Raw genomic sequence first — 24335 nt, forward strand, 5'->3', positions numbered from 1 at the left:
GTTCATTTAGTGGCCGTTCGAAGTTACAACGGCACTGAAAAAAAGTGACTTAGGACTGTTTTTCACACTTACGACCGTCGCAGCATCCCCAGGGTCACCCAATCAAAATTCAGATACTTGGCAACCGATTCCTATTTATGACGTTCCCGGGATTAAAGTTATCCCCTTTTGCGACCTTCTAACAGGCAAAATCAATGGGGAAGACCGATTCACTCAACAGCCGTGCGACTAATTTAACAACGGCGGTGATTCGCTTAACAACAGTTGGTCAGAAAGGTTGTAAAAGGGGGCAAAGCTCACTTAACCATAGTCTCACTCTTAGCAAGAGACGTCTAAGGCTCAGTTGTGGCCTTAGGTAAATCGAGGATTACCTGTAATGTAAAAGGAATATAAATTGTAAAATGCGAAAGGAAGCATCATTAGACATAAATCACTTCAGATGTTCACGTTTAATTAGTTGCATTGATTAGATAAACTCATCCACGGGGCTTTCTGGCACTTCCCCCCAGAATCATAGAGATGCAAAACCACTTGGTGTGGAATGACTGTTGTTGCTTCTTGTGTCTTAGATGAAGAACCAGGAGGACCTGGAGAAACAGCAGAAAGAGCTGAAGGGCACCGTTAAGCTGGTCAGGCTGGAAGTGAAGGACAAAATGAGGAACGGTTTGAAGGATCTGAGCCAATCTCCTCCAGAGTTATTGGAGGATAGAGAAGCTGAGCTGGAAGGGAAGGCAAGGCTTTGGAGCGATGTGGAAAGCCTGAAGGAGAACTACCCGTTCACCGAAAACAAGGCCAGGATGCTGTTTTGGGATGAAAAGCTGGACCTCTCCAAAGTTCACATCACGGTAAGTTATGTTAAGAAGTAAAGTTGTATCAAGGATCAGAACAATGGGCCACACACACAATACTGTAGCTAGCATGAATGTCCCACTTGAAGAAGGAACTTCTGCATCTTCTGTGCGAGAAAGTGTAGGTTGTGCACTTATATTAGAAATCCATACATCCAGGCAGCTTGTTCCCACGTGCAGTTGGTCAACGAGCCTTCCTTTCCACCACTCTCCCATTTTTCAGTTTTGGTTACTAACCATCCAGGTTTATTTCTAATTTAAAAATAAGAGATCTATAAGAGGTTGGAAAACATTTGTGGACTTTCTGCATGCTAAATATAATAGCATGGTTAATAGAGGGATTTGAAGATTAGTGTAATGTTTAGCTCAACCTGTTGACTGCATTTTCTTCGAGAGATAGAGAGAGAAATGATAGATAGAGAGAGAAAGAAAAGGAAAGAAGGAAGGAAGGAAAGAAAGAAAGAAAGAAAAGAAGGAAGAAAGAAAAAGAAAAAGAAAGAAAGAAAAAGAAAGAAAGAGAAAGAAAAGCAGTCAACAGGTTGAGCTAAACATTACATGAATATACAAATATATGTATTTGTAAAAGGGGAGGAGAATTTATTGCTTTTTCTTTCTTTCAGCACCCAGCCAGATTGGATCCTACATGTTCAATGTCAAATTTAATTAACCATTTTTCCCTCCTTTTTTGTACACTATTTTTTCCCCTTGTTTGTGGTTGTTCGGTTTGAAGGTGTGTTTCTGTTTTGTTCCATTTTTGTTTGTTTTACTGTTTTGTATTTTATTTTGTATGATAAAACAGTAAGTTTTTTTAAAAATGAGATCTAGAAGCTTGGTTTTAAATCTCTGCTTCGGCTAGAGCTTGTAAGTAGGAGTCCGCATTTAAAATACCCGTGTGATAGCTATTGTCTGACAGTACACAATATCACTGCGTTTGCTACATGTGTGATAGTTAACCACATTCCACCCTGAATGAGTGTGAAGGGATGTCAAGAGATATCTTCTTGTTTCCCTTAAGTTACTTGCCGATTAGTCTCTTCACCAATTCTTTCTTCTCTCAAGGATGAACAGTGGCGTGGAAAGGCACGCCGGGAACAACTGCAGCACCAGGAAGATCGTCTCAAGGTAGTGATGATTCAGATTTATTTGCTTGGGATGGGGAATAAATGGTCCAATACAGTCAGTCCTTGACTTATGACAGTTCATTAAGTGACCGTTAGAAGTTACAACAATAGAAGGGACATCTTCCCAGCTGATTATTTCACTTCAACATTATCCATCTAGGCTCAACTCCGGCAATGCATGTCAAAGCAGGTGGAGGCATTAATAAAAGGGAAACAGCAGACTGAGGGCACCCTCCACAGCCTGCGGAGACAAGTCGATGCCCTGGACGAGCTGGTTAGCAGCAGTTCTACAGATTCCTTGTTTCCATCGTTAAATTCCTCGGGATTCACAGATGCAAAGAACCAGGTATGTGGGTCCTGCCACGTGGTTTTCTTCGCTAGCATTTGCGTCGAACAATCTTTATGGTAGCGCACGCCTCATGTTTATCCCATTCAGCCCGGATCCAAAGGGACCGTCCTTTCTCCGTGGCCTTTTTCTAAAGTGCCCCTATTTCCCCCCCTCGAAAAATAGATTTAATACAGCAGTGTTAAAAACAACAACACTAATCCTTTTGAAAAGGTCCAAAGCCAGCGTTATTTTACGCACTGGATATTTGCAAGGTGTACCAACTTGGACTCAGTGGCTAAGACGCTGAGCTTGTCGATTGAAAGGTCGGCAGTTCAGTGGTTCGAATCCCTAGTGCTGCGTAACAGGGTGAGCTCCCGTGACTTGTCCCAGCTTCTGCCAACCTAGCAGTTTGAAAGCAGGTAAAAAAAATGCAAGTAGAAAAATAGGGACCACCTTTGGTGAGAAGGTAAGAGCGTTCCGTGCGCCTTTGGCGTTGAGTCATGCCAGCCACATGACCACGGAGACATCTTCGGACAGCGCTGGCTCTTCGGCTTTGAAACGGAGATGAGCACCGCCCCCTAGAGTTGGGAACAACTAGCACATATGTGCGAGGGGAACCTTTACCTTTACCTTACCAACTTGGGAAAGATTTAAACCCTTCTTTCTCGGAATGGATGGAGGGCGTTACACCAGTGGTCCCCAACCCCCGGTCCATGGACCAGTACAGGGCCACGGCATGCCAGAAACAGGGACGCGCAAACAAGCGAAGCCCCATCCGTGGGATGCAGGCATCACGCAAAACCAGGTCCGTGGAAAAATCAGTCCCTGGTGCCCAAAAGGTTGGGGACGCGCTGGGTTAGGCTACGAACGGTAAATATATTCACTTTGGAAAAGTTAATGAACATCGCTTGAAGGAAAAAGGTGTACATGAAAGCATTCGAAATCCATTTAAAGCGTTTTCTACCTAAAGAGCACTTCTGCTTCAAAAAAATGGTACCTGTACGATTTTTAGTTTTTCATGTTGCGTTAAAGTTCTGGTTTGTTGTTTTTTTCCCTAGTCCACCACAGCTCCTTCTCCCTGGACGACTGCAGACACTTCAGGCCAATCTCAAGTGACTTATCAGTTCAAGACATAGCTTCAACAAAGCAGGTGAGAGGTGCAAGACGCACCGAGCTGTGAATAGTGTCAAGTTTCCGAAAGATGCCCTAATTAATTCATGAGCCATGATCCAAACTTCAAAGGGAATACAGTCATTTATTAGGAACAACATTCCGGCAATACTGGGATGCAGTTAGGACTGATCCCACGTAGATTTACGTTCCCCTATGACCCTGTCTCTCCCCACTTGTCTGGCCATGTCATAAATCACATTCTCCAATTAACCACTTTGGCTGGCTGTGAAACCTAACACCCTCCTTCTGATTGCGGTCAGGAAGAATGTATGGAATTCACTTCAGGTCTCCCTCCCTCCTGCTCATGGCAACTTGAAAGCTTTGCAGGTTGACAAATAGTTTTAAACACGGGTTGACCTATTCAAAGGCCGAAGTCACCATTGACATATATATTCCTTCTTAGTAGCATGACAAAGGGTTTCTACTCTGGTCTGGACAAGACCTTAAAAATCCATTGTGATGCTCGACAGTTGTGATAACCAAGGACAAAACTGCAGGTTACAGGTAGTCCTTGACATAACAACAGTTGCTTCAGTTAACAACGGCATTGAAAAAAGTGGCTTATGACCGTTTTTCGCGCTTAATGACCTTTGCTTGGCAACTGACTCACATTTATGACGGTTGCAGTGTCCCGGGGTTCGCGTGATCCCCTTTTGCAAGCAAGGTTGTTAAAATGGGACAGAACTTCACTTAACAGTTACCAATTGTTACCAATTACCTCCCACTTAGCAACAGAAAGTTTAGGCTAAATTGTGGTCGTGAAGTGGAGTAATTACCTGTATTCAGAACCTGGTTGTCTGTTCCGAGCAAAACGCGGCTTCTTTAGAACAAATATTACACAAATAAAATGAAACAAGTTGTCACAAGGAATTACATAGGAATTACATTTCCTGCCTCTGAAAGCCTCCGAAACAGCTTCAGAAAAAAAGCTTCTAAAGCTCTGTTTGGGGGCTTCTTTTCTGAAGCTTCGTTTCTGATGCTTTTTTCAGCCTCTGAAATCTCCGTTTGAGAAGCTGGGTGGGGCTACATTCGGCATATAAGACGCACCCAGATTTTCACCCTCTCTTTTTAGGGAAAAAGGTGCGTCTTATACTCCAAAAAATACAGTACACCTTTCCCTAAAGGTTTCCACAATTTTGGCCACTACTGTATAACTTGCTGCTTGGTACTTAAATCGCTTTTTTCGTTATTGTTGTTCTAGAAAAATACTATGCACAAATGGGATTGGTGAAACCCGGGCCAATCGGACGTGAAATTCATGAAGACTACCTCAATTTATTTACAAGTTAACGGTCTTCGAGCCACCTCAGGTTTTCCGCATCTCTTATAGCAGAATTCTGCCATGCTGAAAGCAACATCAGCGCTTTGTATTCCTTCGGCGTGGAGGGGAATCTAGGAAGAGGTGTGTGTGTCTCTTGCTCTTTTACGTTTCTTTTTAACCACCGTTTAAAAGCAAAAAATGGCTTTTTATGGGATAAAATATTTTGTGAATAAATTTTTTTTTGTACAAAAGGGTTCGACTTTTCGAGTGTCCATGCTCGATGGATTCCGTTATGAGGATTACACTGATATTTAATGTCTCAAAAATCTCTTCTCCCTCCTTCATTCAGACAGAAAAAAAAAAATTTAAAAAGTAGAATTATAGGGTTTATGATAGCCGTCTAAGGAGCACAAACGGTTGATACCGTCAGTGTATCCATCATTTGCCTGTAGCGAGTTATTTGGGAAGTTTTTAAAAGGCCAGCAATAACTCACATCATTTAATATTTAAGAAAGAAGTCACACTTTTATCCTCAACCGTATTGTCTTTCTTAAAAAATAAATCAACTAGCAAGGAAAATCAGAGCGAATTCTGAATGCAAGAAACACTCCCATAGATTTCCTCTGTCTTTATGACACCCCATAGAAGAATTCAAAAGTCTGTGAAGATTCTCAGTCATCCAAAGCCATGGTTGTCCCAAAGATGTTTTTCCAAAAGGCAACTGGGCTTTGTTTTTTTCCTTGAAGACGTTTCCCTCCTCATCCAAGGAGCTTCTTCAGTTCTGAAGTTTCTGAAGAACTGAAGAAGCTTCTGTTGTGGTCCGCCAGCAGCCTATGGAGCTGGCAGCAGAGTCGGACAGTGAGGAGGCTGGAAAGGAACATGGGCCAGTCCTAGAGTCTGGGGAAGGCTTGCGTCGAGGCAGAGAGGGGACCAGGGCCATCTGGGAGTGATGCACGGAGCCTCCAGAGCCAGACAGCAGAGGCAGAGGAACAGGAGGAGCCTGTTCCTAGTGCATGCATGCGCAGAGCTGCCAGAAGGCACGAGCAGTTAAAACAAAAGGGATGACTCGGGAGTAAGGCCTGGAAATGATTGGTCCCTCCCATAAGCTTTAAAAGAGGAGCAAAGGCATGTGGGCTCTTTGCAGGAAAGCAACGTTGTTAATTCTGTTCCCAGTCGACATCTCTGTTTGATTCTGGACTCCGTGTAGGTCCAGAATCAGTAGGTCTTTGGCAGAGTGTCGAGGGAGATAAAGATTGGTGATTATCCTGAAGGACTTCTTCCAAAGAATTTTTTGCAACTAATTGGGACTCAGTTGTGAATGAAAGTAATTCACAGCTGTTGCAATAAAACAGGTTTTTGGGACGACTGGTGTGTTTTAATGACTCAGGAAGCATAGGTCACAACAGCTTCCTGGATGAAGAGCGAAACGTCTTCAAGGAAAAAAACAAAGGAAGTCCAGTTGCCTCTTGAAAAAGCATCTTTGGGACAATTCAACCCCAACCTTTAAAGGTTTTGAATGGCCCTCCCCCACCCCTTTTAAAAAAGGCATCCATCTTCAGTCATCCCACAATTAGCAACCCTTTTATTCCCCTTCCTCAAAGAACAACTAACTCTCACTTTTTTGTCTAGATACAGGTACTTTATTTACAAATATTTAGATAATAGCATTGTTACATTAAATGAGTATACAGCAGCCCAAATAAATCCTGTCACAGAAAATGAAGACCTACTGTAACTTGAATGGGGGTGGGTGGGGAGTAAGAAAAGGATATTGCACCGCTAACAAGCTGCAGGAAGCAAATTTTTGCTTTTGCCCAAATTGCCTTTGCCCAAAACTTTTTTAAGTTGTGTCAACAGGTCATGGTCCCTGGGCAACCCCTCGCCCCCACCCACCTACCCCTACCCCAACGGTGCAATTCAAAGAGCAGAATTCTGTAATACCCATCTACTTTTAAAGAATCTTTTGAGATTTCAGGGAGGGAAGGGGGGGGGAAACTAGAGCAAAACGAAAAGGGCACGTTGAAGCGAGGGACAGCGCACAAGCTACCCAAATGCGAATCGTTTGCACATCCCAGTTTTTTTGGCGTTTTGAAGGTTCACACGTCGACTGTACATTATATGCTGGTTATCCCCTTTCGCTTTTGCACACTGGAACCGTGGCCTGGTTTTAGTGTCATCGAGGGTGGGGTGGGGAGGGGGTGTCTAGACGTGGTCGCTTGAGACACTGCGGGCAAAACAATCAAAGATGCTCATTCTTTTCCCCCAGCCGGGCTTAGCCACGTGTTAAAACCAGATTGCCATTGAGAGAACAATTAAGGGTGGAGAGAGGTTTTGGGGGAGGGGGGGTGACTGCATTCTACGGGCCCACCCTTCTCAGTAAACCCTCTTTCAGGGATCATGGCAGAGAGGAGGTTGGGAAGAGTATCGGTAGCCAAGCCGGTGGAACTGTAGTGTCCAATGCCACAGCAGAGTCCTAACTCCCACAAGAGTAACACTAGCGACTGTCCAGTTTAGAACAGACCCTTCCCAGAAGCATACATATGTGCGACACAGCCCCTGCCTTCTTGCACAACAAGGCGGGCAATGCAGCTGGAATAAATGCAGAGCTATTTTTTGTGGAGGGGGGGAGAGAGAGGGAAAGCGATTTAGCACATCCTCAAGTACACGAGACCCCCCCTGGAGTATCAACAACAACAAAAAGAGAGAGTAGTAGGTTGCTCAGAGGGCGCAGAGGTCCTATGCTGAGTTAGCAATACTCTTGGGCACCGCATTGATGCCAAACGTCATAAAGTTCAACCGGGGTGGACAAATGACCTGTGCTCACTAACCTGGCCGTCTTTCGTGGAGCTGTACAGATAATTTCACTTTTAAGTTTCTAATGCCAGTCATCGAGGACTCTCTCTCCCCTCCCCTCTTCATTAAAATCATATACACAGGATGTATTCGAGTGTCTAGCTTGGTTTGGTCAAAATTTATACATATTTACGCTTGGTTAATAATAAGGGCCCGTATGGGTAAAAAATAGGGAGGAGCAGCGGCGGCAACCTCAAGACATGGGGTACGAGATAAAGCCGTACCACGTCCTAGACCGAGGGGCCCCAGCAATAAGTGTCTTTCTCCCCCCACCCAAAAAATCCCCAGCCACCACCACGTTTCCCAACAAAAGCAATCTACGCAGGATCCCGTTCTACCCTTGGAAATAGTTTCATAGCAAATCTTTTTTTTTTCCTTTCTTTTTTTTTTTCTTTTCTTTTCTTTTTTGTGTGTTACTAAAAAGGACAGACCAGTTACAGATTGGGAGAAAAAGCTGAAGCTAACACAGTTAAACTTTACGAGAGACAAAGCTCTGCGGAGAGAGAGAGAGAGGGAGAGAGAGAGAGAGAAAAAGTCATGAGGTCCAGCATCAGAGCTCTTGTTTTGTAAATCATGAATCGGTGACATCTATTCACAAGGACGATTGATTATGGGGAGGGGGAGAGGAGAGGAGGGGGGAATAAAGACGTCTAGATTTACCATGCAGGGATGGGGGTATGACTCTACTTGCCTTTGATAACCTGATTACATCTAAGTTTTTTCTCTTTATTTTATTCTTTAGCAGTTTAGTACTGTGTTAAACTCTTGCCTCGGGAGTTTTTAATTAAACCTGGTAAGATGTGCAGAGGAAAACGGAAGCAGCCCCCCCAAAAAAAGCACTGCTCTTGACAGAGGTGAAAGGTCACAAATAGAGCCAAGGAACCGAGGTCACTAGCAGCCGCAGCCTTCTCTTTGGGGCTGGGGTTCGCTGGTTAGCCGGCCGCCCTGTGGAGCTGAAGGCTTGTGCTGTACCCCTGACTCTGCCGCGTTCAGATCCAGGCTCCCGTCTTGGATATTCTGGTAGATTTTCTTGGCGGCTTCTAGGAACGCGTCTTCCACGTTCTCGCCTCTGGGGGGGGGAAAGGACAAGCCGAAGCAGCAGCATTAATTTGGGAGATTTATGACCGATGCATCTGTATTTATAGCTCGGGGTCGAACTGAGGGGTCCTTGGTGTTTCTCCGAGCTTGTTTCCTTCCTTCCTTGCAGATGTTTCATTACCCAACTGGGTCACATTGGCCGTGCCGATGTGTACGATCAACACGGATGATGTTCCCTAGTTGGGTCATGACATCTGCAACAAAACAACGATGCTCAGAAAGCATCAAGGACCCCACCAAATACATCCCTCCCGTTTGAACACTGCACTTTCCATGTTTGGAAAGCAGGCGAATAATAATTTTTGTATTACAGTCATAGACCAGAACAAATAAAAACACTCAATAAACACACAATTAAAAATTCTAGAATAAAATAATAAATAACAGATGAAATCTATGATGAAACCCAGTCTGTCAATTATACATGGTCGAACTATACTAAAATCACAATCCATAAACTGTGTGGCCCGTAGTCGGTTGCTTGTGTTTTGAAGCCATAACTAGCATTATATCTGTGCAATTTTAACCACCGGCATGGGAATAAACCGAAATGATTCTTCTGCTGCCAGTAAGATGTTTTCACTCTTTTTTTTTTTTTTTTTGTTTTGGCAGAGAAAAATTTTCATGGGGAAACAATCTCAAATTTCTAAAGCTCCTGTTTCTTTTGAATTAAGAAAACCCCCGGGTTTTTCCTTTTCCTGCTACAATTAAGAAATTACACTGATAAAAGGCACTTGCTTTGCCAGGCAAATGGTGAATTCATTATCTATGAAACAAATGTTTTTTTTTTTAACGTACAGCTGCCTACTTACGTTTTTGCGCTCGCTTCAAGAAACAGCAAGCCTGTTGGGAGAACAAAGTGCAAGTTTAACTTGGGTTGGGAATCAAAATATACACCCCTCTTTTGGATCTCACCAACCAGCAAGTTGGTGTCTCCAAAGTTAACAAGGTCCTGGATACAATCCGAATAGCCGGGTCCATGCGTACCACTTCACCACCCAGAGGGGACCTAAATTGGCATTGCTCTGCGCCATCTTTCTGCCGAGCGCTACCCACCCTCCGTTCTCCTTAGGCTGAGCAGTGGTTAGAATGCAGCATTGAAGGCTAATTCTGCCCACTGCCAGGAGTTCGATCCTAACCGGCTCAAGGTTGACTCAGCTTCCATCCTTCCGAGGTTGGTTAAACGAAGACCCAGATTGTTTGTGGGGGGCGGGGGGCGGCAAGAGGCCGACTCCGTAAACCACTCAGAGGGTTCCGTAAAGCACTATGGAGCGGTACATAAGTCTAAGCGCTACTGCTATTACTCTGGAGCAGCCGTACGTACCATTCTCTTCGGCAAATTGTTTGGCTTCCTCGTATGTCACGTCTCTCTGGGCTTCCAGATCTGCTTTGTTTCCTATAAGGATGATCACCTGCAGCCAGAACGAGAGAAAAAAAAACGGAACATTTAACAGAAATCTAGCAGTGGACAAAAAGAGCCAGTCACAGGTAACATCTTCCCCCCCCAAAGGATCCTGTTGGATCCTTTTACAGAGCATGCCTCATCACAGCTAAGAAACACCATTCCTCTCTCCAAGAGGCTAAACATTTGGGGGGGGGGGGCGGAGGGACAGGACACGACGACTGGAATCGGGCAACGCCAGAAATGCAAATGCTTTTAATTAACGGACAATCTGGTTTCCTCATTAGGCGAAGGAAGCCGTTTTAAGGAACTGCTCATTATGAAATTAACACAGACGTGCTAGAAGAGGAAGTAAGAAACCTAGCGAGCTAGAATGACTGATGTAGTTAACCACATTGTCAGGAGGAAAAGTTAACCAAGGCTGTGCAAAAGGGAAGGAATCCCCTCCCTTTGGAATACGAAGCTGAGAAAAAAAGTTCATTTTCAAAACTGTCTCCCTTAAGCAAATCGTAATGGACTCTGTACAGCTGTTCCACCACAAGACTTCTAGAGGCAGAAGGGAAGAGGCAAAGGCCCACTAGGAAAATAGAAGGTATATTTCTAGGCGTCTGGAGGCTAAAACATGGAGAACGGTTGCAGGAATTGGGTATGTCTAGTTTAATGGAAAGAAGGACAAGGGGAGACAGGATAGCAGTCTTCCAGTATTTGAGGGGCTGCCACAAAGAAGAGGGAGTCAAGCTATTCTCCAAAGCATCAGCAGGCAAAACAGGAAACGAATCAACCTAGAACTGAGGAGGAATTTCCTGACATCTCAACCTGGAGACAAGCAGACCCTAACCCAAAAGTTTCTTAAATTGTGACACTCACAGTATTTGGGTTAGTTAGATTCCTTGCGTCCGTCAGCCAGCTGCTTAAATGGTTATACGTACTTCTTCTGCGAGACAAAAAGGAAGCAAACATTTCATCACGTTTATAAAAACGCCCGCTCGGTTTTTCTTGTCTCTTTAAGACGATCACAGCGAGAGAGAAAGTCCAACTTCGTCCCATTTGGCCCGAGAAAGATTCAGTATTTGGGTTCTTCCCTCTCCACGCCTTTTTCTACCCTGTCTATCAAAACGAGGTGCCTGCCTGGAGCAGCTTTTTAAACATCGATTTGAGAACGTTGGAAAATGATCATCTGGCTAAAAGGAGCGGGTTGGTACAATAGGTCTGACTCCTGCTTTGTTCCAGAGCAGCGGTCACCAACTGGTGGTCCGAGAAAATTTTGGTGGTCTGCAGAAAAATTATTTGCATTTTTTATATTGCACTAAATCAGGGGTCCTCAAACTATGGCCGCTGGGTTGGATATGTGCAATGAACGTTTGTGTTGCTGCAGAGAGTCTCCCCCTTCGGGGGTTTTTTGTGTGGGTCAGAGGGGGGCAGAAATTCCAACTCGGGATCTGCTTCAGCCTCCTGGTGTGGGGCTTTGGGCGAAGGCTGGAGGGAAGTGCCGCTGGTGGCAAAGAGCCGGAGGGCCTCGTTCCAGTGGGACTGCCTCATGGCCTGGAACTGGCTGACCATCTCAGCCTGCTGAGCCTCCAGGCGCCGGTACCTGGCCTTGCACTCCCACAGGTCTTCCCTCTGCTTGGAAAGCCTATGCTCCTAGTCCTCAGTGAGGTGCTTCTGCTGAGTCTCCTTCTTGGTCAGATCCAATTTGAACTGAGCAGCTGTTTTGCCAACTCTTTCTTGTAGTGGTTGCTTAGCTCCAACAACTGCTTCCTGTTGAGGCCCTAAGGAGCCTGGGCGGACAGGCAAGGAGTAGCGAATACAGGCTGGCAAGGCGCCCCTCGACGTGAGTGATGTGTTGGCCACGCCCACCGTCACATGCCCATCTTGCCACGCCCACCCAGCTGGGTCATTAGGCAGATCATATTAGTGGTCCGCAGGATTTGAAATTATGAATTTACTGGTCCCTGAGTTCTGCAATGGTTGGTGACCCGTTCCAGAGGGTAGTGTCAGCTAAAAGAGCACCAAGCTCTTAACCAACCACAGTGGGTTAAGAGACAGGCGACCCTGGGTTCAAACCACAGCAAAAGGGCATCTCTACCACCTTACCTAGTGATATCATAAACCATAAGAGCTCCCGCAGCTCCTCTGTAGTAGCTCCGTGTGACAGCTCTGAATCTCTCTTGTCCCGCCGTGTCCCAGATCTGCAGCTTAATTTTCTGGCCGCTAACTTCAATTATCCTGGTGCCGAACTCGACTCCAATTGTATGGGGACAATCTGCCATAACTGCGAGGCAAAACGAAACGACAAGAAAGTATTTACTACCTAAGGCAAGGCTTCTGTTCACAGGGATTCCCACAAAACGAGGAGTCATATCTGAAGGCCTGCTTAACCCACCTTCTCAGCTAAAAGGCAGCCCCAAAATCAACAGTTATGGTTTTTTTTCCCCATTACAGTGAACAATTAATGTCCAACTTGTTCTACTGCATGTTTTCATAGGTAAAGGTAAAAAGTTCCCCTTGCACATATGTGCTAGTCATTCCCACTCTAGGGGGCGGTGCTCATCTCCGTTTCAAAGCCGAAGAGCCAGCGCTGTCCGAAGACATCTCCGTGGTCATGTGGCCGGCATGACTCAATGCCAAAGGCGCATGGAACGCTGTTACTTTCCCACCAAAGGTGGTCCCTATTTTTCTACTTGCATTTTTTTACATGCTTTCGAACTGCTAGGTTGGCAGAAGCTGGGACAAGTCACGGGAGCTCACCCTGTTACGCGGCGGCACTAGGGATTCGAACCGCTGAACTGCCGACCTTTCGATTGACAAGCTCAGCGTCTTAGCCACTGAGCCACCCCAGCTCTAGTCGTCAGCAAATGTATAAATCTTTGGTTGTTAAAGCCTATCTCTGAACAAAAATTCACAACATTAAACCAATAGCGATCGCGTATTATATAATGGGAGGCATTTTTGCTTTGGTGAAATCCAGAACCATTCCCATTCTGTGAGGCAGCTTTAATAACAGAAGCCTAAAATTAACACGTTGGGAAAGCGGAGAGATAAAGACACTCTTGTAGTTTACTACTTTCAATTAGAAAGAGATGTGGACACTTACACTTCTTTTCTGTAAACTGATGGAGCAAGCACGACTTTCCTACACCCATATCGCCTTAAAATGGGAAAAAAAAAAAAAAAGGAGAGAAAAGAAAGGAATATTTAGAAATGAATTGCTGCCTCAACTTAGTATCTACTGCAGAAGTTATCTATGGAGCCATTTTTCTCCCACACAGACGGTGTTTACACCATCAGCATTCCTCCTTAATAAAAGTGCCAAGTAAGTTTTTTTTTAAGGGGGTGGAGGGAATGAAAAGAAAAGTAGTGCATAATGCTACTGAGAATTGCTCTGGAAATATTTTTTCTTCTGGTATTGCTATTACCGAATTTGTAACTGGGAAGTAAGGAGAGAAAAGTTCCTACTTCTTAAATTTCTTCGAAAGAGCACAGATGAGTAACATGAATACTCTCTGTCTTCCCACTCAGGAACGTAACTTTATGTTTTATACAACTTGCTAAGCGTTAGACATGGTTTATAAACACACTAAAATCAAAGAAGCCACTCGGGCCTGATCTTATTGTGTGCGCACACGTCTCACAATTAGACTAAGAAAGATCTCAAATCACTATGAAATGTAATCCTGGACTTACAATTGGTTATTTGGGGCCAGAATTTCTGCTTGCTTGTTTGAAAGCAGGCTGGGAAGATCACAAATAGCAATCCAGGACCCTGCAACCACTGTAAATCTATGCCAGTTGTCAAGTTCCCAAATTTTGATCCTGCGACGGTCGTATGTCCCTTTTTTTTTCAGTGCTGGCGTAGGTTTTTTTTTTTTTTTATTTTATTTTTATATAAACAGCCCATTTTCCATTAACCAATGTGTCGTATGGGGTACACATATTTTGTGCCAACATTAAAATACACAGTCTTATTCATTGTTTAATCTCATCTTGGCTTAATTTCCAATACCTGAAGTATCTAATATTATAACAATCCCATTGTGATTTATTTAACTCTTATTAATTATATTAACTATTAATACATTTTCTATACTTTAAATAACTTCTTTTACTATTAATTCTTATGTCTATTCCTCAACCACCGGTAAAAAGATTCCAAAATTGTATAATAATCAGTTTGTTCTCTCTCTTTGATAGCCAGTGTCAATCTGTTCCTTTCTGCACGTTCTAGTATTTTCCTAATCACATTCTCATCTGTAGGGATCTCTTCACTTTTCCAATTTTGTGCAAATACAATCCTGGCTGCTGTTATAACATGAATAATCAAATATATATTTTCTTTACTAGCGGTCGATAAATGAATGTTTGTGAGTTGAGGACTACCGTATTTTACGGAGTATAAGACACACCTCCCTTTTTTGGTGAGGAAGACAAGAAAAAGAACTCTGCCTCTGCCTCCCAGCAATTTTGCCTTGTTACAGCAAACAGCCTGCTTTACTTTCATTTTCGTTTTCAGCATAGCTTGATTAGCACAAGAAAAAAAAATCTGCTCCCAGCAAGCAGCAGAGGCCTGCGCAGCAATAGACAATGGCAATCCCTGCAGCCTGAAACAGCTGAGAGTTGGGAGGCCGATCCAAGAGACAATCAATTTGTGCTAATTAGGCTGTGCTGAAGCTGAAATGGGCTGTTTCTTCTTGCTGCTTGCTGCAAGGAGGTAAATTGCTGGGAGGCAGAGGCCAAAGGGTGGGGGACCAGTGGGTGGGCGGGGGCTACATTCGGTATATAAGACGCACCCAAATTTTCACCCCCTTTTGGGGGGGGGGAAGGTGCGTCTTATACTCCGAAAAATACAGTATTTCGAAGCTGGATAGCAACAGAGTCTAAAATCACATACAGGAACGAATGAAGTTTACCCCTAGGAGACTATTCCACCAGTTCTCCTATGTGTATATCATGTTACTATCTGGCGTAGTAGCCTTTGCCCAATACCAGACACAAAACAAGGATCAAATGTCAGCACCACAGCAATCATTGAAGGAAGTGTCTAAAAGGGTAAATCATTCTACCTCACTTCCTGGCTATGAAATCCAAAACTCAGCCAGACTGAAAACACTGAGAGATTTACTCGTGAAATAATGCAGCAGTCTAAACATTAAAAATAAACCAACTCTTGCTTTAGGATGAATAGGACCAAACCCTCAAGACCACTGAATTAAAAGCACCACAATCAATGTGTCAGTGACTTGTGGCATTGTATGCCACCTTTCCACCGAGCCTTGCATGCCAGGAATGGTTCGACAGATCCCGAAAATAGATCGTTTTTTTTTTCATTTTACTCGTTGTTGGTAGGTTGGGCCCTGCCAGCATAAACGTCTTCCCACAACTTTTATTATCCCAAACCAGCTGCAGTCAAAAGGATCTGGAAGTGTGCTGTAGCAGAAATAATGAGACATTTCCAAAGGAGGTTTAGACTTACCGATAATGATGTATTTAAAGATGTAGGAATAGTTGTAAGGTGCAGTTGCCATTGTGGCACTAGAAAAGAAAAAAAGAGAAACAGCTTAACATGATTATCCTTGGATCACACATTTCCTGTTTCGTTTACAACTCATAGTTGGTCCTTAAGAGAAAAGAACCACAGAACCCCAAAACTCCAAAGTCAACAGACTCCTTGGACATTTACTGAGATAGCAATAGCAGTAGCACTTAGACTTATACACCACTTTACAGCCCTCTCTAAGCAGTTTACAGAGTCAGCCTCTCGCCCTCAACAATCTGGGTCCTCACTTTACCAACCTCGGAAGGATGAAAGGCCGAGTCAACCTTGAGCCTGGTGAGATATGAACTGCCAAATTGCAGGCAGCCAGCAGTCAGCAGAAGTAGCCTGCAGTACTGCACTCTAACCACTGCGCCACCATGGCTCATAGATATGTAGTCCTTGATTTACAACTGTCCATTTAATGACTGTTCAAAGTTACGATAACATTGGAAAAAGTGACTTATCACCGTTTTTCACACTTACAACCGTTTGCAGCATCCCCAAGGTCATGTGATCAAAATTTGACCGCTTGCCGATGGACATATATTTATGACGGTTGCACTGTCCTGGGGTTACACGATCCCTTTTTGCGACCTTCTGACAAGCAAAGTCAATGGGGAAGAAGCCAGACTCACTTAACAAATGTGTTACTGATTTAAGAACTGCAGTGATTCACTTAACAGATGCGGCGAGAAAGATCGTAAAATGGAGCAAAGCTCACTTAACGAATGTTTCACTTAACCACATAAATTTTGACCTCAATTGTGGTCCTAACTCGAAGACTACCTGTATTTCAAAGAAGGAAATATTAAAATTGCAAACTTTTAAAACTATGCTGCAATGATTGTAAGTGTGAAAACGGGCGTAAGTCATTTTTTCCAGTGCCGTCGTAACTTTGAACGGTCACTAAACGAACTGTTGTAAGTCGAGGGCTACCTGTGTTGAAGTTCACATAATTTTCACGATTTGCCCTCCAATCCACAAACATCAGTAGTGTGTTCATTCCTTTTAAGAATCCTACTTTAGCGTCAGATCGCTGCTCCTTCAAAAAAATATCATGGAAGTTTTTTTCCCACAGTGGACACACCTAGATATTTCAGGAGATTCCATGCGCCCTTTCTCAATTTCCTGGCAGGATAGCGGAAGAATTTATTAAGCAATTAACCCAACACCATACAATGCTAACATTGCCCTACTCCCCATTATTTTAAGCCTCTTATCTCTTTTTCCTGCGAGACATTATCTAACTGCGCCTTTAATAAAAGAACGTAGCGAAAAAGATTCTCAAGCATTCACCAGGCTATTTACCTATTTCTAAGTCTTGAATAAAGTTTGTGCATACGTTTAGGGATGAAGGGACAAGCCCAGGGGTGAAATGCTACCGGTTTGGGCCGGTTCGCCTGAACCAGTAGTAAAAATTGCTACTGGTTCACCGAACCGGTAGTAAAAAAAGTTTTTTAAAAAAAGTTCCGAAGATTAGCTGCGCGACGCGCGATCGTCGGAACTTTTTTTAAAAACTTTTTAAAGCATTTTATGTAAGTATTTACTTACTTACTTTTTAAAGCATTTTATTCATGTATTTACTTACTTTTTAAAACATTTTATTTATGTAAGTATTTACTTACTTACTTACTTTTTAAAGCATTTTATTTATGTAAGTATTTACTTGCATACTTATGTAAGTAAAAAAATGCTTAAAAAGTAAAAAAAAATGCTGATGATGGAGCGTCGCTCAGCTGATCTTCAGAACTTTTTTTTTTTACTTTTTAAAGTATTTTTAACTACTGGTTCTGGAGAACCGGTAGTAAAAAAAATGCTTTAAAAGTTTTTAAAAAGGTTCCCAAGCTCACGCGCTAAAGCTGATTGCCCCCACCTCACTGCTCTACTTACCTTCCCAAGCCTCCTTTTGGTGCGCACTGCGCAACCAGCAAACCAATAGTAAACCAGTTCAGATTTCACCACTGGACAAGCCTCATATGTAAGCTATGTTAGCCAGTCTGGTTTTTTTTTTTATTGAGCAAATTAAAATAATGAAGCAGACCTACATTACAGAGATATCAAAGGAAAGGATAACATATTAACAGAATATGACTAATAAAATAAATTCACTGAAAACAAGGAAGAGGAGACCGCAGTGAACGGAAATTCATTGGAAATGAATTTTATTTATTCCATTTCTACAGCCAATTCAAGCAGGCAAATGAAATGTTGCTTTGGGACAGGCAACCCCCCCCCCCCGATAGTATTAGTAAAACCAAGTGGCAAGTCAATTAATTTTAAAGAGTGCATGGCTACTTTTATTTATTGTCCAAAACAAAAAACAAAACAAAAAAAGCTTAAATTGCTTAAGGAGATTGTGAAACCTGTATACTCTTGTAGGTTTTGAAAGAAAAATAAAAAGCTGGCATCCGGAAGGGCAATGGAGAGAGAATCTGTCTTGGAGGAGAAGCCAGAATGCATAACTGCTAGGTCCTTTCCCACTAGAAAATAAAATACAATAAAATAAAATCTGAGCTCAGCCTGATGGTTTAGGTCATTTCCCCTCCTCAGAAGATGTGATTTCCCAAGAGTAAGCATCTTGTAGTAAGCACGTGATCGTCATCTGATTGGAATCCATCCGTTCTATACAGAAGGGCATGCACAGCGTGGTGTGGCAGATCCAATATCCACCAGCGAGCCCGTCGTATGAATGAAACACACTATTTCAGGCCCTTAGCCATGCTGGCAAATATCTTAAGGCACCGCTTTGATAATTCTTTGCAAGAATGGCCTTCAAATGTGTGTCTTCTTGCACACACCCTGGTGCAGCGCCAAGATGCACGCTTGTTTACAATGGCAGATTTGAGAATTCAAGAGGGGTGTGTGCGTAAATCTCAAACAGCAAATCATGTCCTGGTATTCAGGTAGTCCTCGGCTTACGACCACAACTGAGCCCAACAATTTCTGTTGCTGAGGAAACGCTGGTTCAGTGAGTTTTGCCCCGTTTTATGACCTTCCTGGCCGCAGTTGTTAAGTGAGCAACACGATTAAGTGAATCTGGCTTTCCCCATTGGGCTTTGCTCATCCAGAAAGTCGCAAAAGGGGAATCACGTAACCCCGGGACACAGCAACTGTCATAAATACAAAATACAAACCGGTTGCCAAGCACCTAAAATTTTGATCACATGACCCTGGGGGATGCCGCAACGGCCATAAGTGTGAAAAACGGGTCATAAGCCCCCTTTTTTTCCCCCAGCCCCATTTGTAACTTCGAACTATTAAATGAACGGTTGTAAGTCGAGGACCACTTGTGCCTAACTCCTCTTTCAACAGCATGCGGCTCAAATCAGTGCATATTTACACAGACGTCTCAAGTCCGCAGCGCGCTTAAGGTAAACCCAAAGTGAACTTTTCTCTTCATTAAAAGCTGGTGGGGTTGCACTGCTTTTATTTTTTTCCTTTATGGCGATTGTGCCACTGCCCTTTGGGAAAGCCTGCCCCGACAATACACAACCAGTAATGTGTGCAAAGTTCAGAGATTGCCATGGGAAACTGTAAAGGGCCTTACATGTTCTTTATTTAGTGAAGGAAGAATTGTACCAAGCCACTCCCTTGTCTGGCAGTAGCCACTGAAAAGGCAGCACACATACCGGGAAAACGGACGAAGCTTCCTAAATATTTATTTATTGGTTCGATTTATATGCCTCCCTTCTCTGTAGACTCAGGGAGGCTTACAATGCGCTAAGCAATAGCCTTCATACTTTTGTATATACCTGCTTAGTAGGGCTTTTGGCCCCCCCCTAAGCGGTGTTCTTTTTTATACAAAGTCATCTTATTGCCCCCACAATCCGGTCCTCATTTTACCTACCTCGAAAGGATGGAAGGCTGAGTCAACCTTGAATATGACAAAACCATGGCAAATCTCCAAAGTGAGACCACTGACAACTGGAGGGAAATCCTCACACATTTACAACTTTAGAGGTTATTCTAGTAAATCCTTTCAGTGTCCAGGGATTGCAAATGCAATGCTAAGAATGCAAGATCTGGGGTCAACGTTTCCTATTTCGTGCCTTCTAGATGTTTTGAGAACATTTAACTGCCCCTCAGCCCAGGTAAATATAGCCAAAATTGGGATGACGAGTTTGCAGGTCGCAAGGCTGGTGTTAAAGAAGGCAACTGTCCATATTTTACTGCACAATCCTTCCTTCGGGCAAAATCTGAATTTTAACAAGTTTCACACCTTCGCAGGTGTGAATCGCCCCCAAGCAAACCAAATGAGCCAAACAGACCCAGCAACCATAAGCTGAAATTTTAGCAAAGGGCACCACCCCTAAATATGAAAGATATGCCCGATAACCCCCCTTAACCTACGATATAGTAATTTGTCAGGAATCTTGCATAAAATATTCTTAGCCTGAGTAGAAAAATCTGCAAAACAAGTTTATCAGTTTACAGGATTCTTAACTGGTTTTCCCTTATTAGAAAGATACTTTTGTTAATTTGAAAAAACAAACATGCAAAGTTAGTTTGTTGCAGCCATACCACGTTGTTACAAGGAAGTGTAACTGTACAAGCAACACATATGCTGATTAAAGGATAAGAGGTGTGCACAGCTATGTATTCATAGCCAAGTGCACAATATCTCACTGAAGATCTACTATGTGTAAAGCACTTAACACATTTTTTTTTTAAAAAAAGAAAGAAATCAGTGCAATAGATAGAGCAGCAATCCTTACCACTTTCAGTTCAGATTCCAGGCAATTTTTTTTCCTGTTTCAAGCATTCCTACCCTTAGCCTACTTAAGAAGGACTTATCCAAAATCCTCAATCTCTTTTAAAGCGCCCATTGCCCCCCTTCCTCTGATGTAATATGCACAAGACAAGTGGCATTCACTGCACATCGTTGTGTAGTTGTGTTGTACACTAGCTTACAAATAAAGGCAGCTTCACAGACACAGGTTTCTAACTTTCTCCAACAGAAAGAAGAAAGAGGCATTCTTGACACCATCAGGACTCGGGACAAGTCCAGGACAACCAAGGTAAAGAATTTAAACGAGGGTCAAAACATTGCTTAAACAAACTGTAGGCAAATAGGGACCACTCTCCAGAAGCAGCTGTAATGTACTTCAACCCTTAGAAGGCATCCACTCCAGGCATCCTGAGCATAAAATGCTGTTTGTTCATTTATTGGTTAGATTTTGATCCTAACTTTATCACTTTATAAGTGATCAACATGAGACCATACCTAATACCACTTCCCCCCTGCTATGCTTATTGTTTATTAAATTTATATGCCGCCCATCTCAACGGTAACAACTCTGTGAGGTGTGCTGGGCTGTTATATGCCGTCCATGTCAATCACATCAACCCTGTGAGGTGGGTTGGCTTGGGTGCCATCCAAATTTAAACCAATTAGTTCCAAGGAATATGGTCTAATGCACTTTCTAAAGTTTTTATATAGGGGTGCTGTCCAACTTTGGCAACTTTTTTTTAAAGATTTGTGGACTTCCAACTCCCAGAATTCCCCAGCCAGCACGGGAAGTGAACTCTGGGAGTTGAAGTCCACAAGTCTTTAAAAAGTTGCCAAGGTTGGACATTCCCTGTTTTTTAACCCATAGAGGTAGGCAGGTTCCTGCTGTAAAAAAGATTGGATTGGAGGGAGAATGGAAGAGAAAGAGAAGGGAAAGGAAGGAAGGAAGAAAAAGAGAGAAAGAGAAAGAAAAAAAGAAAGAAGGAGAGAGATATGGATGGATATGGAAGGAAGGAAAGATACAGAGATGGATGGAAAAGGAAGGAAGAAAAAGAAAGAAAAAGAAAGAGAAGGAGAGATGGATAGATATGGAAGGAAGGAAAGAGATGGATGGAGAAGGAAGGAAGGAAGAGAAAGAAAGAAAAGAGAAAGAAAGAAAGGGAGAGATATGGATGGATATGGAAGGAAGGAAAGACAGATGGATAGATATGGAAGGAAGGAATGAAGAGAAAGAAAGAAAAGGAAGAAAGAAAGAAAAGGGTGAGATATGGATGGATATGGAAGGAAGGAAGGAAAGACAGATGGCTGGAGAAGGAAGGAAGAGAAAGAGAAAGAAAGAAAAGAAAAAAGAAAGAAAAGAAAGGGAGAGATATGGATGGAGAAGGAAGAGAAAGAAAAAGAAAGAAAGAAAGAAAGAAAGAAAGAAAGAAAGAAAGGAGAGATATGGAAGGCAGGCTAGAAATGCTCCTCCAACACCCTTCAACCCTTCATCTATGCCCAAAGATCGCAGCTCCTCTAGGCCTCCATCACCAGGATCCCCTCTCCCCCCACTATGGGTCTGTCTGGGGCAGAGAGCAAGGGCTGGGAACGATGGGATCGGGGAGGGCAGAGCAAGGAAGGGGCCTTCCAGAGCCATGGAGAATGGGCAGCCATGGGAAGCGTGTGTTTCTATTTGTGTTTTCCCTTAAACGGCTGGGGATGATGGGAGGTGCAGAGGCCGCAGCTGCCCTGCCCTGGAGGCGGCGGGCTGGGAACGATGGGCGCGATAGTCACCATCCAGCCCCCCCCATTTCCTCCTCCTCCTCTTCCGCCAGGCCTGGCGCCCGCGGGCGCACCTTTCCCCCCCCCCTCCCGCCGCCGAGACTCCGAGGGGGGAGGCGGTGTCCTCTCCCCGTTGCTAGGCAACCCCCGGGGGAGGCCTAGAGGGCCGGAAGGCCTGGCTTTTCGAGCCGTCCGGATTTACCTGGGCTCGAGGGGCTGGTGACTGGGCAGCTTGGCTGGGGAGGCAGCGGAGGCCACAGCAGCGTTTCGTCCCGGGCGGGAGCCGCGGAAGGGCGCAAGAGGGGGCGACGGGCGGCGGCGGGGAGTCTCCTTCTTCTCCTCCTCCTCCTCCTTCTTCTTCTTCTTCCCTCTTTCGTCGCCGCCGCCCCTCCTCTTCCCTCACAGGCACCCGCGATCCAAGATGGCGGCGGGCCTTTCCGCTGGGTGGCCCCGCCCACTTCGCGCGGGGCGGGGCCCGGAGGCCGGCCGGCCCAAGTCTCTTCTCTTCCCTTCTCTTTGCCAAATGATTCCCTCCTCCCCGCAAAAGAAGGAGGAGGGCGGGCGACGAGAAACAAAAGTCAACGCAGGGAGGGCGGGATGCGGCAGTGGAATAGACCAATCGGAAGGGAGGAGGAGGAGGAGGAGGCGGGCGGGTTGGGGATGGTCGGGGAAGTGGTTTCGCGGTTTGGGGATTTTTTTTTTATTTTTTTTTTAAGGAAAGCGCGAAAGCCTCACAGCGCCTGCGTTAAGGAGGAAAAAAAAAAAGAAAAAAGAGCCGGTTCTTGTTTGGGGGCAGCTTAAAAAGAGGAGCGTGCGCAGACCGGAGAGAGGAGACGCATGCGTAGACTGGAGATGGGGGGGGAGACGCACGCGCAAATTGAAAGGGGAGGAGCCAGCGGCCACAAATGGGCGGGGCATAATACAGGATGATTTTTTTAAAAAAAACAAAAGTCATGGAGTTTGGCCAATGAACTCCGTCCGCAGTCGTTCTGGCTCCGCCCACTCGCTTAGCCCCTCCCCTCCCTTCGGCTTGTATTCAACAGGGAAGTCTTCCCCTGCTTGACCAGTTGAATTTCTGCCTGCAATGCTGATTACTTCCTAGTCAAGATCTTTTTTGGGGGGGGTGTGGGGGAAGGGCTGTCCCAGGACATGCATTTAAAAAAAGTTTATTATTCCTAAAGTTAACACATAAAAATATGTATTAACTGATCATTAATGAGCAGGATTCGAACTCAGAGCCGCATCAAGCAGGAGCCCTTGTGAGACTATCTAATAAAAACGACAACGCATTAAAAAGAATTCATTTGCTAGAGCCTAGCCTTCTGCATTGGGTTAGTTAGCAGTAGCCAGTTTAATGCACCGTGCAAAACCCAAACACGTGTTTGGGCGAGGAGGCTCGTGTGAATCCGACTTCGGGGGGAGGGAGGGGAGACTTTCTGGTTCATGAATAAACTTAAGAAAAAGAAACGGAAAAGAAATGCAGGGTGCACCACTTTTCTCTCGCCACGAGATGGCAGCATTGCTCCACGGTTGGGAAAGGGAGGCCTGCAAACCTGCGTTCCCCTTTAAAAGGAGAATTAAAAGAAAAGCTTAAACTGATTCAAAGAATGTTGCACACTTGTGCAAAATGAGCTTCTTCCCTTTGCAACCCCCAAGTGGCTGGAATTCAGGGGGAGATGCACTCCCATGAGAATCAAGCATGCGCAGACGGGGAAGCTAAAGTGGGAGGAGCCAGTTCCCCGAAGTGGGCGGGTATAACACACAGCAAAAAAAAAAAAAAAAAGATTTTTTTAAAAAGTAGAGGAAATGCATCCGCAGTGGTTCTGGCTCCGCCCACTCGTTTAGCCCCTCCCCTTCAGCATGCATTCAACAGGCAATTCCTTCACTAGTGGAATTTTTCCCTGCAAGTATACTAGGCTAGCCCACTCCTTAAATCAAAGTTTTTGGAGGGGAGGAGGTTCAGGGAGTACATTAAAAAAATCATTTTATTATTCATAAGCTTAACACACAAAGCGTTTATTGATACAATGATCCTGCCGAGGACATGAGCAGGATTCGAACTCCGAGCCGCATCAAGCAGGAGCCCCTTGGGAGACGATAGAATAAAATAGTCGATTAATTAATTCCTTTTCTGGGACCTAGCCGCCTTGCAATCGGATAGTGGCAAGTTTAATGCACCGTGCAAAACCCAAACACGTGTGAATCACTCGCTAGGCGAGGAGACTCGT

General features: G+C 44.2%; 2 protein-coding genes across 2 annotated transcripts in view; one reads left to right on the forward strand and one right to left on the reverse strand.

Annotated features, from left to right (window-relative positions):
• Positions 1-4937, forward strand: part of CNTRL (centriolin) — a 42230-nt gene extending 37293 nt beyond the window's left edge. Inside the window, exons 39-43 of the mRNA XM_070955608.1 lie at positions 570-845; positions 1908-1970; positions 2130-2315; positions 3356-3447; positions 4672-4937. Of these exons, the coding sequence (XP_070811709.1) occupies positions 570-845; positions 1908-1970; positions 2130-2315; positions 3356-3433 (603 nt within the window). The 3' untranslated portion in view covers positions 3434-3447; positions 4672-4937. The remainder of the gene's footprint in view (positions 1-569; positions 846-1907; positions 1971-2129; positions 2316-3355; positions 3448-4671) is intronic.
• Positions 4938-6334: 1397 nt separating this feature from the next.
• Positions 6335-22609, reverse strand: RAB14 (RAB14, member RAS oncogene family). The gene is made up of 8 exons (XM_070955507.1): positions 22310-22609; positions 15555-15613; positions 13179-13232; positions 12179-12356; positions 10952-11018; positions 10007-10094; positions 9495-9525; positions 6335-8653 (listed from the first exon to the last, which is right to left on the reverse strand). Exons 2-8 carry the CDS (start codon positions 15604-15606, stop codon positions 8476-8478), a joined length of 648 nt encoding a protein of 215 aa, XP_070811608.1. The 5' UTR covers positions 15607-15613; positions 22310-22609; the 3' UTR covers positions 6335-8475.
• Between the last annotated feature and the right edge of the window lie 1726 nt (positions 22610-24335).

Source organism: Pituophis catenifer, unplaced genomic scaffold (genome assembly GCF_029215685.1).
Source record: "Pituophis catenifer annectens isolate HBS135680 unplaced genomic scaffold, rPitCat1.0.hap2 SCAF_17, whole genome shotgun sequence".
NCBI lineage: Eukaryota > Metazoa > Chordata > Lepidosauria > Squamata > Colubridae > Pituophis > Pituophis catenifer.